At 43.0% G+C, this 15984-nt stretch overlaps 1 protein-coding gene across 2 annotated transcripts in view; it reads right to left on the bottom strand.

Annotated features, from left to right (window-relative positions):
* The window catches only part of cskl (c-src tyrosine kinase-like), a 78551-nt gene that overhangs the window by 12922 nt on the left and 49645 nt on the right, over positions 1 to 15984 (bottom strand). For both annotated transcript variants that reach the window (XM_080440626.1, XM_080440627.1), the window contains exons 3-5: positions 14114 to 14230; positions 13654 to 13766; positions 3559 to 3778 (exon numbers count right to left, since the gene is read on the bottom strand). In XM_080440626.1, the coding sequence (XP_080296752.1) occupies positions 3559 to 3778; positions 13654 to 13766; positions 14114 to 14230 (450 nt within the window). The remainder of the gene's footprint in view (positions 1 to 3558; positions 3779 to 13653; positions 13767 to 14113; positions 14231 to 15984) is intronic.

The raw sequence follows: 15984 nt of genomic DNA, 5'->3' as shown, positions 1-15984 counted from the left end.
TGAAAGCAAAATCTTGTATAAGACAAGATGTTATATTGTTTCTAACTGTACATTTTGTAAAATTACATTGTTATTTCTTCTCTTACTTAATATATTACTAAGTTTAGGATGTTGCACTACATTTTTTTGTGAACAAGTCCCAACATTTGGCTGCTTGTACTTGTATTAAGTAAAACCTTCTTGATTCTAGATCTTGAAGGAAACTGCACAAGTATGTACAGTAAGTCATCATGTAAAATAACATAAATGACAAGTGTGTACATGAGCTAACCACATGAAGTCTAGCGTCCCTTCTTTTGGCATGTCATAATACGTGAAAATAGCAGATCTACAAGCTCACAACGTGTTGCGTTGTGAGTGTAACTTGCTCGTAACTAACGAGCAGGGGTTCTGGTAGGAGACACAAAGGAGACTCTTTGTGTCTCCTACCGGAACCCCTGCTCGTCATCAAATTATTGACTTAGGAATAAGCATTGTTTACACCAGGGGTTCTCAAACCTTTTCTTATCAGGAACCCCCACATTGATATGTATTTGGCCGCGGACCCCCATTTGAAAATGTTTTTTTGCCAGGGACCCCCAGAAGAGAATATTTATGTTAAAGAATATTCAAACATTTCTAAACATTTTCGATATTTTTCAAAAAATCATATACAAGCTCGCAGAGTGACGCACTGTGAGCTTGTACATCTGCTATTTTTTAATAGCCAACATATAAATGGATAAAGTGGTTAAAATGATTGTGATGCTACATTAACTACTTTTGCTGGGGACCCCCTGGAACCCCCCCAAGAACCCCTGGGGGTCCCCGGTGTGAGAACCACTGGTTTACACAATAATAATAACATATAGATCTCATATGTTATGAACAATTGCTGACTGTTTTCCATTGCTAATGCGCTCTTTAGAATGTTTTAGAGAGTACACAACACAGGCTCTGCACTCCCTGATAGATCAGATCTAAGATTTGAGCTCACAGCCTTTTCATCTCCCTGTGCCGCCGACACATTTACCATAAAGTGCTCATAGAAAAACATCCTGCATATCTCTATGAAAGTACTGGCCTCTTTGGAGATAATGTTACGTAATCAGACGGAGGTCTGCCTATGCGAGATAACAATCTGGCTGCCAACAGTGCAGACACACACTGCACACACACACCACAAAGAGCATCATTCCCTTACTACCTGCGCTCCACTGTGATGCATTTACAAAGGAGTAAATGTAGATTTCTTAAATTTGTTTCCCTCAGCTACTAACCGTTGTTGTTGCTGTTCTGACATCTATATACAGATAAAGTTGTGGCGGCTGCATGCCTGCCGCAGGCGCACAGATAAGCCCATATATGGACTGGACATGCCCAACGTCATCACCAATCGGATATAAGCTATGCCCATGCAGTAAATGGACTGGGCTGATAACATGGCACTTCATAAGCGCAAATCAGCATAATGGTATGCCATATATGGACTGGACTGTTAACTCATTCAGTGCCTGACTTATTTCTGGCAGTTTGGCTCTGAGTGACGTCTTTGCACAGTGTAATATATGACAGGAACAGTTCAGTGTCCACATGCGTTCCTCTTTATGGATGACAAAAACAACATATGGAGGGGCTTTCCCTCCATTTCACGACTAATGGCGACTAAAATCTAATCATTTTCTCACAGCGGTACAGAACGCCAGACGAGCACATCTACACTCTGATTGGCCTATTGCCACACCGGCATCGATGTGTATATTTGCTTGAAGTTGAAGCCTGGAGCAACTTTGTTTAGCGCCAAGACGCAGCGACCTGTTCGCCAGCCACTATAGACTGCACACCAGCCATATTGGAAAGAAATCGGGCGTCTTCTTCCTTACTTCCTTCACAGGTCTAACCAATTATGCTAATTGAAGTTGTGTTCCATTCAAGAGTCAGCGTGCTGACATTGTGCATGTTGACTCACTGGTCTCAAAGTGTGGTCCAGGGACCCTCATGGTTCCTTGAGGGGGTTCCAAATGACCCCTTTGCGGGTGTGTAACTCTGAGAGTGTACAAATGGAACCAAATGGACCTGTAAGGGTCCATTTGGTTCCATGTGTACACTCTCAGAGTTATGGGGTCCTTGAAATTAAAAAGTTTGAGTACCACTGTGCTAAATGGAACAGAGCCTTTATTAGAATCATTGGTAACACCTGTGAAGGAAGTAAGGATGATGGCCATTTTCTTTCCAATATGGCTGCTGTGCATAGAGCCCAATTGCGTTCTCCGTCTCTCCTCCTCTCCCAGCGCTCATTGGAAATTAACGACTCCTGGTCGCTTTGTCACATGTAAGGGTCCATTTTCACACTCTGGAGTTAAATGAACATGTTGTAGGAGCAGTCAGCTCGTTCCTGTCCACGTCTCTGACGCACTCCAGGGCCAGAGAGTGAACACCAAGTAACACTGAGATAACAACCCTACCCTACATCATTCGTTATCTGTCTGTCCCTCTCCATACCTCCTTTTCACTCCCTCGCGTTCTATCGTCTCCTCTTTCTCCGTCTCTTGCCCTCATCTCTCTCCCTTCTCACGTCCCCCCCTTCATTTTCCTTTCCATCACCTCTCTCCTCCTCCCTATTTCCTTTCTTCCTATCCTGTCCTGCATCCCGCAGCGTTCATATTCCACCTCTCTCCATGCGCCTTTCTCTCCTCTCCCCCTTGTCTTCAGCTGTCTGTCCTCGGCAGCTCTCCCACCCTCTCTCCTCTCCTTTACTTTGATGTGTTCTCTCTGTCTCCCTCACTTCCCCTCCCCTCCATCTCTTTTCCTCTCATGTACTCCTTCCTGCTGTCTACACTCTCCGCTCAGTCTGAACTATAGTGACCCTTCCACAGATAACCTAGAAGGGTTTCTTTGAAGGACATGGCTGTTAGCGGACTGAGTTTTGCAACATGGTTATAACCATAGACCATATTCACACAGCGGCCATATTGGAATTTAACATTGAAAGTGCCGCCACCCGGGGTGGCTACTTTCATTGACTTCATAGAAACATGGCCGCTGTGTGAATATGGTCTATGGCTAGCTACGTTCTGGCGGACCAACCGGCCACTTTGGCAGGTACAAGCCAGCCATTTCTCAAAAGATCCTCTTCCAATTTCAAAAATGGGATTTGATAGGTCAAGTTTTCAATTAGCCGCTGTGACCAGTGGGCAAAGAGGATAGCTTCCTACTGTATCTTCCCATTAGTGATTCAATGCTTTGCTCACAGATAATGTGACTGGACACAGCAGCAGGGATTTGAACCCACGCTCTTTTCCTATTTTGTTTCATGCTTCTGCGTTGTCAGTGAGTTAAACTAACATTAAAACCGGGAAAGCATCTGTGTCATTTTAGATTTCAGCGTTGGCTATTCAAAAATAGCAGATGTGCAAGCTCACAGCGCGTCACTTCGTGCTGCGCTGCAAGCTTGTACATCTGCTATTTTTTTTACATTTTTTAAAAATCTTGAAAGTCTGAGAACTACGTGATTTAGAAGGCATTCATAGACTCGGCTTCACGTCTTAATAATGGGTTAAATTAACACTTCCCCCTCACCTCCACCAGCTGCATGAGGTTTTCAAAGTACTCCTCCTCGTCTATGGTCAGCTTGCCGTTGTGATAGATAATGCGGTAGTGTTCCACCTTGCTGTCACAGCTCACACACAGGGTGTAGTCCCCGGGGTAGTTGGTGCTCTCCCTCACCAGGTACAGGCCCGTCTCTGGGGGGTAGAGGAGCCGCTCCGCCTGTTCCCGGGTTATCTTCCCATGGAACCATCTGCAAGGGGGCGGACACGAGGGAGGAGAGGTGAGGGGAGGAGACATAGAGATGGGTAAACAAACGGAACAAGCACGCACATCCACTCTGAAGTGCCAGGAGCAGGAGATATGTCAGACTATAAAGCCCAAAGTGCACTAGGGCTCGAAACGTCACATACGATGGTGGAAGAAAAATACATTTGAAATCTTTTGGAGCATGATCCAGTGTGCAGATTACAATGTTTCCTTTATAGAAATAGAGAAATAAGAGAGTCAGAGGGCAAGTATGGCCCCAAGAGGGAAACGACATAAGAGCCAACAAGAGAGCAACATGTTCTTAGAATTGCTTACGTGAATTTAAGCCTGCATTGTGTGCACACAAACACGCACATGCACGCACACACACTCACTCAAGCACACACTCACCCACGCACACTAGAGCAATTAGGCAACGCAGTGCATAAGATGATGCCACAATGTGTTGACTGGCTGTTAGAAATGGTCCCAAAACCAGAAGTTCCAACAGATTACTTAAAGTTGTACAATGCAGAATCACAAATAACGATTTTTAGCAACCTCTGCTGGTCACTACCGTCACTGCATACAATTTCCCTAGTCCTCGATTACCCAGAATTCCATTCGTTTTCACCGGAAGCCGGAAGCGTTTCAAAAAGCGATCTTTTAATTGTTTTATACTATCTACGGATCGTTTCTCTTAGCCAGTGGAGCATTAGTTACCATGAGCTGTGCTTTCTTTTTCTGTTCTTTTTCGATCTTCCAATCCTACATTATCTTAAAATCAGCGTGAGGTTCCTTTTTGTTAATAGCGCGGTAGTTCCTGGCCAAACAGGAAACCGTTGCGGTAGTTCCTGAGGACGTCGGCCACGACGTCATGACGTTGGCCAGGAACGTCATTTTCCCGGGAAAGTCCCCCCCGTACACGTTCAATAGAAAATATATAAATAAAAGGCTTCCGGGGGTGAAATTCACGGAGTGGGTGTTGTGAAACTTTTGCCACTCGCAAAAGATATACAATTTAACTTTAGTTTTGTTGAAAACGTTACCTAGTATTACTTTAACTTTCTACATTCATCTATGAGTCCTGTGCTGGAGGGAGACACTTCTCCTCCTTCTGCATTGTTCAAATGACCATCAGCACAACAACTGGAATATAATATGTAACCAGCATTTAGCATATTATATATTAGTACCTAGTTTCCTAGTGTACCAGATAGTTAACCACTTAAACCCTCTATTCTTGGTAAAACAGACCTGAGTTACAACTGTACTTGGACTGCTGTCTTCCGTCTGCACCAACTCATTTCACGATACGTCGCTTGTAGATCTGCTATTTCCGGCGAATGTTCCCCCAGAAATAGGCGTGCAGTGGTTCAAGTGGTTCAGTGCATTCACCTGGAGTGCCAGCAGGTCTAAAATAGTTGATTAATATGGGGCGTGAGTGACAACCAGCGGCCCACTCAAGTGTCTAGAACAAGAAGAACAACATATCATCGCTCTCTAGCTGCATGTCAATCCATCAGAATACAGAGAGCAGGTTTCACAGCAGCATTAAGTCAGAATTAAGCCTCTGGCCAGCTGCTCAATGCTGTGGAAGGGGAGAGGAGGGCAGTCATGCCTTGTCTCAAAGAACCAGAGAGAAAATACCTGGGTCCAACAACAGGAAACATGTCTCTCTCACACACACACACACTCACACAAGCACGCGCGCAGCCAGGGATAGAGTCGGAAACTGACGCACAGTCGCTGCAATAACAGGAAAATACTAAGCATCCGAGGGAAGATGCAGGGACCGCCTGCCTGCCCCTCCCTCCCTCTCTTCATTGCCATGGGGGTGAGAGTCAGAGAGAGGGCAGAGACCAGTGGAGTCTGCTCACCACACGGTACAGTCAATGAACCCTGGCCTCAACTGACCGCAAGCCAGGCTCGGGTCAACCCTCCCAGGCAGCACTGGGAGCCCCACTAGCTCTACCCAGCTCTGCAGGATAAATATAGCTCATGATTTAGAGTGCAGTCTTTGGGCCATACTGTTTAACTCTGCCTTATTCGCACCATATGGCACAATGGTTGCATATCGTCACTGTCGGGCAGAAACCTTGTATCTCTTTTGTTTTTTCATAAATTAATGCCATTAGCTTATACATCGCTGTATGACTTTGTCATGCAAAAGTAGCGAGAATCGCCACCCTACAAGCTCACAACGCCTCGCGATGATGCATCATGATGCATCATGATGCATCATCTTTATAAGCTCACAACGTGAGCTTATAAATCTGGTATTTTCTCTACTGTATGACACGCCCAAAGTGGAGACGCCAGGTTGGAAATAGTTTAATAAATATTTAACCAATGAAAAGTATTAACAAGAGCTTGTGACTAAATTATAACTCGTTGGAACACAGGTTGTTTGTCCCCAATTTCCTGAAAAGTAACCGTTTTGGACATACAAGGTTTCCGCCCGACAGCGGTGATATATAGGCTAGTAGTAATGGATGGATTTGCCCCCCCACCCCCCCCCCGAGCCGACCCTGTCCCTGAACAAGACACTTAACCCCTAACTGCTCCCCGGGCGCTGTATTAATAGCGCGCCCACTGCTCCTAGTAGTTAGGATGGGTAAATGCAGAGGACAAACTCCACACATTATGTACAAATGTAGTGACAAAGATTACCTCAAAGGAGTAGGGACTAAAGTCCCTCAATGTCAGTAGTGTACTTAATTAACAGACACCCTCAACCAGGAGTGTACTGTGGATTTTTTTAACTAGTGGAGCTCTACGTCACACGCATTGACGCGTACGCGAATTTATTTTATTTTTATTACAGCGAACTCAAATCTTTGCTTCTGGGGGTCTCTGGAACAAAACGTTTTGAGATGGGGGTCCGCGGCCAAACGCATATCATTTTGGGGGTCCTTGAGAACCACCGATATAGAAACATACGTTTTTCAAAAAACTGTAGGATTTAGAAGACATTTGTAGAATCCCCAGAAGCAAAGATTTGAGTTACAAATGTTTGCTTTAAAAATATATATATGTTCAAAGATTGCACAAATTGTCAAGATTTTTCAAAAATAACCAAAATCTAAAAAAGACACAGATGCGTTCCCGGTCTTAATGGGTTAATTCACACCGTTGACACTCGGCCCCACCTCCAGTACACCCCTGCCTTCAACCAAAGGCAGGAGAAGAGGGACGCAAGTCGACAAATCAGACACAACCAAACAAAACATACTGTGTATATTATTGTTCACGACACCGTGGCTTACCTTCGATACGACTTTCATGAAGCTGAAGGACGTCAACTTTGACATGAAACTCTAAAAGTTTATATAAAAGATACTTTTTTTTATCAAGGACTGTGCAAGTGTGCAGGTTGTATTCCTCAGGTTGCTATAGCTAGAGGACGATGAGTAAGCAATGCTCTACCAGTGAGATAAAACATGCTCAGCTCTCTGAGGAACTAGGACAAACGGAGAAGGCGACAGGGTCGTTGCCCACTTTGCCCACGTTGAACAGGATCTGTTAAAAAAAATCCCATACTAAACTAAAAACAAAAGGTGACAAAGCCTTTCAGGCTGTAGCTCCCAAACTTTGGAATGCTCTTCCACAGGCATCTTTTAGAATCCCTGATATACATCTACCATCCTATTCTCTTATTTTCCACTGTATTTTACTTATTTCTATTATTTAGTTAAGCATCAGCTCTGGAAAGCATCAGCTTTCATCAAACGGTATGTCTTATAGACACGTCTTATGCATGCAGCCAGCACCTTTCCAAAGAATAGAAGATGTGGACAATACATTTATATCAGTGACAAGTATAGTATGTCAGTGACACATACTTTTAGTATGTCACAGTGATGTACTCACAGTATGTCAGTGATGTAGCTACTGTGCTGCTGTCTGGCATGCTGATGCTGCATGCCAGACAGACATGGCCACTCCATTCTCTTTGTGTTGTTATTATTGGGTGTGTGAGCTGCTGTAAAGCGGCTGATCCTGCTGCCAATTTCTTTTGGGTCAATTCTGTACATTGTTTATATTGTATATTGTCAACATTGCATTGCACTTTGTGCTGAGCTACATTCTATGAGTGAAAGGTGCAATCCAACCACAATTAACGATCAATCTCTGTCCTGCCATCCACTGAGCCGTCAAACTATAGAAAGAATATCTACAAACTAGAAAAGTGTGCTCCTCCTCAGAGAACAGGTCTCCACCAGGCCGGTGGAGCGACACCATGAGGCCGATTTGGTCATTTTGGGTGGTTAGTTCTTCCTTGGCCTACTGGCTAAGGAAGAACAGGAAGAACAGGGGCGAAAACATAGTCTCCGGGCACGGGCAAAAACACATCGGACTTCGGCCGTCCGGCCCAGCGGAGACAACCATGTCAAATGTAAACTGTAAAGCCCAGCAGTACCGGTCAGGCCCTCAGAACAATAGGAGATAAATAATGGATTCCCATCAGACAGCCTGTGTGAGACGGACTGTGTTTAAGACACTACAGTAGCAGCATAAGAGGTGATTGATTTATTCTTAGCCGCGAGCCGGTGTCGCGCACCGAAAATACAGCTGCGGCGCGTTGTGAGCTTACAGATCGTCTATTTTCGGCGAGCACCATGGAGCACAAGAACCAAGTACGAATCAAGACTTCAGCCCCCTCAGGGTGTGTGTGAGTGGATGCTAATCAGTGGGGTCTAATTGATTCACCCCGTTTTCGTCCTCCTCCCCTCCGAACTTCTCCTCTACCTCCACCTCCTCCTCCAGCTCAGATGGAGCAGAGAGTGGGCTCCTTGTGGCAAAGCAGCTTAATGTGACCAGGGTTGATTAGATCAGCAGAGACCGCGGGACGGCAGCTCCCTAACTCCCATTAATCTGAGAGGAGGCATCGGGCAAGCTCAGTCCTGAGCCTGACGCCAGCCAGCCGCACGCACACACGCACGCACGCACGCACGCACGCACGCACGCACGCCAGTGGTGTCAGAATTACTCAAATATTTTACTTAAGTAAAAGTAGCAATACCACAATATAACAATACTCTGTTACAACTTACAAGTAAAAGACCTGTGTTCAAAATGTTACTTGAGTAAAAGTACAAAAGTATTGGCAAGTGCCAAAAGTGAAAGTAATCAAATGTTTGAAAATAGCAGATCTACAAGCTCACAACGCGTCGCAATGCGACGCGTTGTGAGCTTGTAGATCAGCTATTTTCAAATAGCCTATGCATAAAATAGGGCTGAAGTGGTTAATGTACGTTTAATAATGTAATAATTGATATCTGCAAAGTAACTAGTAACTAAAGTTTTCAAACAATTGCAGTGGAATAAAAGCACAATATGTGCCTCTGAGATGTACTGGAGTAGAAGTAAAAGTATTGAAAATACTACAGTAAAGTAATAATGCCTAAAAATTTTACTTAAGTACAGTACTTGAGTAAATGTACTTAGTTACTTTACACCACTGACGCACGCACACACACACAAATACACACACACACGCTCGCTCGCACACACGCGCAAAAAGGACAAAGACACAGCCTCTCAGTGCTCCCCACATTGGCCGTTCTGTCCTCTGAAATCAACCAGAGGGCTGTTGTCTTGCATGACGTCACTCAGAAATGTGATGTTTGTGAGGATTTTTGTCATTTCTTCAAAAATCCAATCAAATGTCAGAAAATGTGGTAAACAACCAGCGAATGAAAGGAGAAAGAGAGGAGGCACGGAGGCAAGGAGGAGAGGAGAGGAGAGGAGAGAATGCAGGATCTGTGCTCCTGGGCAAGCTGGTTTAGGGTGGTGCTGCTGGGGCTCTGTGTGACCCAGCACAACAGAGCACATGTCTGCCACATGGGGGCAGCAGAGAGAGAGAGAGCGAGAGAGAGCGAGAGAGAGCGAGAGAGAGATTCCAAAGAGAAAGAGACTCCAGAGAGAGGGAGGTGGTGAAGACAAGAGGTACAGATACAAAATGTATCTATTGTTATTTTAATACTATGTATTTGTGTTGCTTTTTACCAATTACATTTTTTCCCCACAATTTACATTGGACATATATCAATTTGGGGGGTCCTTGACTTGAAAAAGTTTAAGAACCACTGCATTAGAGCACGGTGAAAATGTTAGAGAGAGTAGTTACAGTGTTGGGCCTGAAAGAGAGGAGGCCCTGGAGACACTAGGAGACACAGCTGAGGTCTTCTGTCAGCTAGTGCAGAGTGAGAGGTCCCATAAACACATCTGTTAGACATTCACAACAACAAGCAGCAACGCAAACAGGACCCCCAGGACCCCTCGGCAATGACCCGGCAACAGGGCTGTGTCACCATCATGAAACTTTAGTTGACCATTACATTGTCATACAAATAATTGCGACTGTTGATTTAATTGTGTTTTTTTGGGGGAATTGAACATTGGAACACAATAAATACAAATTAAGATTTCTGTTCGCCTTTTAGGGCTTTGTGAACAAAGAGTACTACGAGGCAAAATACATTTAAATTTAAATCATTTGTATACAGATTATTTATATTTTATAACGATTAGATAATATCAAATAATTGCGACCAAGCGATTATATCGTCTCCTGTTTCCTGTCTCTCTCCCCTGCATACTATCAATAAAGGCAGAAAAGCCCCAAAAATATATTTTTAAAAAACATTTTAAAAAAAAACTACTTCTCAGTGCTCTGACCTAATATGAAATAATCAGCCAAACATCCAGTGATCTCAACCGGAGGGAGGGGGGCGTGGCGCTGGAAGAAAGGGACGAAGTAATGCACCAAATACCGGAGAACACGAGTTCACATAAACATGTCCACAATGCAAATGAAAAGAGGAGATCACAGCCAGAGATAGTAGAACCACATGTGAAACCTCAGAGAAAGCTGTGCTGTTTGAGGAAGAAGCTAAACACACAGCCAGGCCTGTCTCAATTTTTACATAATCGCCTAAAACCGCTATTATTTGAGATAATCGCGATTATTTTTGCATAATCATCAATCGTTTCCATGTTCAAAGATTTTCATACATTTTCAAGCATTTTCAAAATAGTTTAAATAGCAGATCTACATGCTCACAACGCTGTGAGCTTGTAGAGCGGCTATTTCCACTATTTTGAAACAAGTTTTGAGTACAAAATTATTAAATATAGCCCATTGTGGTCATAGTACATTATTTATTGTGATTAATTATTGGTACCGGTCATTGTTAGTAATTTCTTTGTATATTATGTGACATAATCTTTGTTTACAAAATCTAAAAAAGCCAAACAGAAAATGTAAATTTCATGTTCCAATGTTCAAAGGAAAAAACACAATTAAATTGTTAATCGCAATTATTTGTGTGACAATCAACTGTCAAGTAAAATGTCAAGATGGTTGACAGCCCTACAGCATCACACAAATGTAATCATCACTCTAATACTGTGTCATCAGGAACCTGGCCTCACACCTCTCTCTCACGGGGCAGCCGCTGTAAGCATGCATGCCATGCTAATCCCTGTAATCCTCCATTTGTTTACCGACTTTGCACACAAACGCTGTAAGGAAAACCTACTCAAAATTTTCCCATGTTCCTATGGGATTAAAGCAGAAATTGTGAACTGTACCAACATCAGTAGGAGATTATATTGTTAAGACCCGAGGCCAATTTTACAAATGTCTTCAGTTTTCTGAAAAACCTATGTTGATCCCCAAAATTGATATGTAAATTGCTCCAGGGACCCCCACAAGCAAAGATTTGAGTAAAAAATATGTATTAAAAAAAGATTATATTCAAAAGATATGCACACATTTTCACGGTTTAAAAAAAATAGCAGATCTACAAGCTCACACCTCAGCACGAAGTGACATGCTGTGAGCTTGTATATCTGCTATTTTTGAATAGCCAACACTAGAATACAAAAAAAATCCCGCTCTTAATGGGTTAATGTACTCTGTTAGTTGTATGTACAACTTGGATAAAGAAATAATGGTGACATCATGGGGACTGAATCGTCTCGTTTCTCTGCCTTCTTTTCCCTCTGTTGTTGTACTCTAATAAAGCAGCAATGATATAAAAACAAAGTGCAACATGTACTGCATTTGCAACCGCTAGTAGTCCAACGTCTGTATGTGTAGACAGCCCAGTATAAAATCTGCAGTGAAAAAGGTCTTCTCCTCACACAAAGTACCAGACATGACTCCCGGATGCCCTTCAGATCAACAGTCCACCTCACAGGATAAACAGGGAGTTTAAATACTTTGTTTTCTCCGGATTTTCCGGGTCTCCTCGCTCCAACAACCATCTGCTTCCACAGCTACTGTGAGCGAGCGATGACACCGTAGCGACTCCATGCACACTCTCTCCCCCTCTGACTTTAATATTTGCATAAGTCTCTCATTATATTTTCCTCTTCTGAAATAGCTGTCGTTTCAAACGAGAGCACCGATTCAAATCTGGCTCCGCAAGGCGGGCGGGTCCTGCCCCCAGAGGCAGCCACCCAGAGAGAAGAGACGACACACGCAGTAGGAAAAAAAGAAAAGGCAACATCAAACAAGCCAAGTTGACTGTTAGGTGGAGGAGGTTGGGCTTTGAAGCCTTGGATGACATTTTAGATGCATTGCTACGTTCGCTCTTGCGACAGGTAGCAGAAGGTAAGGTTAGTAATAGGTACACACTGTAAAACAACTGAATAAACACACTTGAGTGTACTTAAGCAATGAATGTACAAAGCTATTTGTACATCGGTAGGACTGAAATGAGCTTCCCGTGAATAATTTTTCAATGCAAAGAGCAGTGTTGAAGAGTCAACACGGGTCTCGAGACGAATTTGATCATGCATGATGTATGTTGTGATTACGTGCGTGTACAGTACCAATGAACCCACATGAACCCTGGCATCCCTAATCCTGGGCATGTCAAAAGAGGCGAATATATGGGGTGGAAGATAAGCTAGATCAACAAGCTCATAACGTATCGCAACGCATTGTGAGCTTGTAGAGCTGCTATTTGCTCAGAGATTTGGTGTGTAGACTGAGGGGGGAAAAGGAGGGAACCAGGTATAGACCCCTGGGGGACACCGGTCAGCAAAGGATAATACTGTAGGAATTACGTGGTTAATGACTCAACAGGGCAGCCACCCCACGTTACCAAGATTCATTTTAGCGGGAAGAGGGGAAACCTAAAGAGCTCAGAGAATGCTAACCTATGGCTTGTTGTGGGATGAGGGTCCTTGGTCCAAATCCCAGGGTGCCTTTGTGCAAGCCAGCCAACCAATGGCCAGCAGTAGAGGAAATAGACATGAATTAAAGTAACCACCTGGATTTGAACCCAGGTCTCCTGTACTGTATGTCCAACCAAACATCTAACACTCATCCAAAAGGGGCTTCTGAGCGTGGGTGGGTGTCACACTCCGAAAATAGCTGATCTACAGATGCGTTGCAAGCTTGTAGATCAGCTATTTTCGGCACACCAGCTAAGTATAAATCAGGCATTACGACACCATCAAGGCCCGCCAGAATTAAATGTAGTCGACTAAATAAACTGTAGATTTAGTTGACTAATCTTACATTTTGTCTTACCTAAAACTACCGGTAGGTATTTATATTCAAAAGACAATGACTAAAACAAAGAAAATACAGAATTAGACCGATTAGCTCAGCAGTAGAAATGTTGCCGCTCACGCGGGGGATCCGGGTGGGACATGAAAGTGATGGGATTGCAACTTGAAGTTCTAACATTATACATCAGACACACTCACACACATAGATATAGAAACCTAGATACCTGTATCGCGGCCGCCATTTTAGAGGTGGCGCGCTGCCATTCAAAGTGACCACTGGCCAATCACAGCGCGTTGACCACTGGCCACACTCACACACACAAACACACACACACAGTCACTTACGGCATAAGACTGAGTTTCCCTCCTGATTTGACGCCTTCTCTTTTCTGGACATAGTTGGCAGGGATGGTTCCTTCTCTGCTGCTGATGTTCTTCGCTCTGTACCAGTTAGGATCCTGAAGACACATGGACCGCATTAAGCTTCATTTTATACTTAGAAATTACTTAAATTCCTTACTTCTTTCACACATCTTAGCGATTATACCAATTAAGGTTTTGTTCCATTTAGTGTAGCACAGTGGTTCTCAAACTTTTTTTTTATTTCAGGGACCCCTATAACTCTTGAGTGTAAAAATGGAACAAATGGAACCAAATGGACCCTTACGAGTGGTTACGAGAACCATATTATGGAAGTAAGGAAGAGGCCAAATTTCTTTACAATATGGCTTCTGTGCATATTAGAGCCTATTATTGCATAGTTTAGTGTAAATAGCCAATCTGCAAGATTGTAGTCTTTTCTTACACGGGTGACTCCGATGATGGTCAAGACGTCTCCTTTACAGAAGGGAAGGTCCTGTTCGTTTTTGGTCTGGAAGTTGTATTTGGCCACACACTCAGTGCCGGTCGCCCAGGGTGCCGGCTGAAACACAGATACACAATCCAAGGTAAGGAACCTCTTATGAAAACTTTAAAAAAATCAGGGCAACAGATCATTTTAAATGATGGATATTCTAATAATGTGAAGAGGAAAAAAACAGTACTTGTGTTATAATTTGGCATTACTAAAACAGCAAATATGTTTTATAAATGTTGGGAAAAGGTGTTTGAACAAAATAATAATAATAATAAAGATGCCCCCAACATTCAGTTGAGCAGTTTTGTGATGTCAGCAGTGGAGGTCGTCCAACCTGGTAAACTCCCTATAGAGACACTTATCTCATCAATGTACATTTAATGTAGCCTTTTACAGTATAGAGGCTGCTAGAGCATTGCAACCATGTTCATTTATAGGCCAATGTTACACTCAAAATAATGGCATTACAGTGTATTGTACATCTAAGAGCTTCCTCCACTCGTGATGTCATTCATCACTGTCAAATTCCTTTTCGGCTAACCTGTAGCGTCACCTTTTCAAAACCTCAAATTTTAAGTGATTTCCATACAATTACTGGTACGTAAAAAAAAGAGAGAAAAAAAAACAGAATTGTTGTTTTAGAACTAGAATGTAAATATCAATTGTTGTGCTTTATCTGTTGCCCTACCTTTAATCCAAGTATAAATTAGCCACTTTTTTTTTTTTTTTTTTTTATTAAATTTTATCCCGCGATTTTTGTAACCCTATTTTTTACACCCTGTGCCAAATGTCTATGTAATCCTGGGCACTACCTTCCCTCTGCCAGCCTAGGGAGGCCAGGGCCGAGCTCATGCCTCCTTCAATGCATGAGAGCCAACTGACCTTCTTGTCACCTGACAGGGGAGAGTTTCCCTGGTTGGACGTAGCGCGTGGAAGGAACACGTTATTCCAACCAGTTCCCTTCCCCTCCATCAGGCGCCCCGGCTGGCCAGGGGGAGGCAGTATAGTGACCAGGATTACTGCATGTTTTTGTGAGGGTACCTACCCTAAATTAGCCACTTTCAACGTGGCATACCTTTTTGGGCATGACATACGCAAAAATGTTTATTATTATTTTCAAAAATGTTCAAAATGGTAAAGATTGCCAATCTACAACTCACAGTGTATGAGCTTGTAGATCGTCTATTTTCAACATTCGTCGTGTGACTATGTATAAAGAGCTTAAAGGGATATTTCATTTTAACCACGTTAGATTAATCAAAAACACCCGTCCTTGGTTCTGGTGACTCATACCGTCCACCTAATACGCGAGGGGGCCGTGTTTTTTCAATTACTTTTTTCATTTATTTGTAATATTTTTTTGGGAAAATGAAAAAAAAAAAATACAATAAAAAATATTAATAAAATAAATGAAAAGATTTATAGGAAAAACACAGCCCCCTCACGCATTAGGAGGGCAGGGTGAGTCACCAGAACCAAGGACGGGTGTTTTTGATGAATCTAACATGGTTAAAATGGAGTTTGAAGTTACAATGGGTTTGTATAGGAAGGGGGCGTGTCTGATAACATTTATATCAAATATCTAAATACTGAATCAAGCAACTTAAAAACTGTCTGGGGGGCTCACAAAGGCCTGAGTAGACGATAAAATGACCAAAAGTTTGTTTGAAAGTTAAATATCCCTTTAAGTAGTTAAAGCTGTAGAATCAAACGTCCAAAACAAACGGACAACAACTGGAGACATACTGTAGGTTTCTTTCTTCTGCTCCACAAACATTAGAACACTGACCTATGACCTCTTTACTAATGACAACAACCTG

The sequence above is a fragment of the Gymnoscopelus braueri genome (genome assembly GCF_963280865.1).
Source record: "Gymnoscopelus braueri genome assembly, chromosome: 1".
Taxonomy (NCBI): Eukaryota; Metazoa; Chordata; class Actinopteri; order Myctophiformes; family Myctophidae; genus Gymnoscopelus; species Gymnoscopelus braueri.
This window is presented reverse-complemented; position numbering and strand designations above follow the sequence as displayed.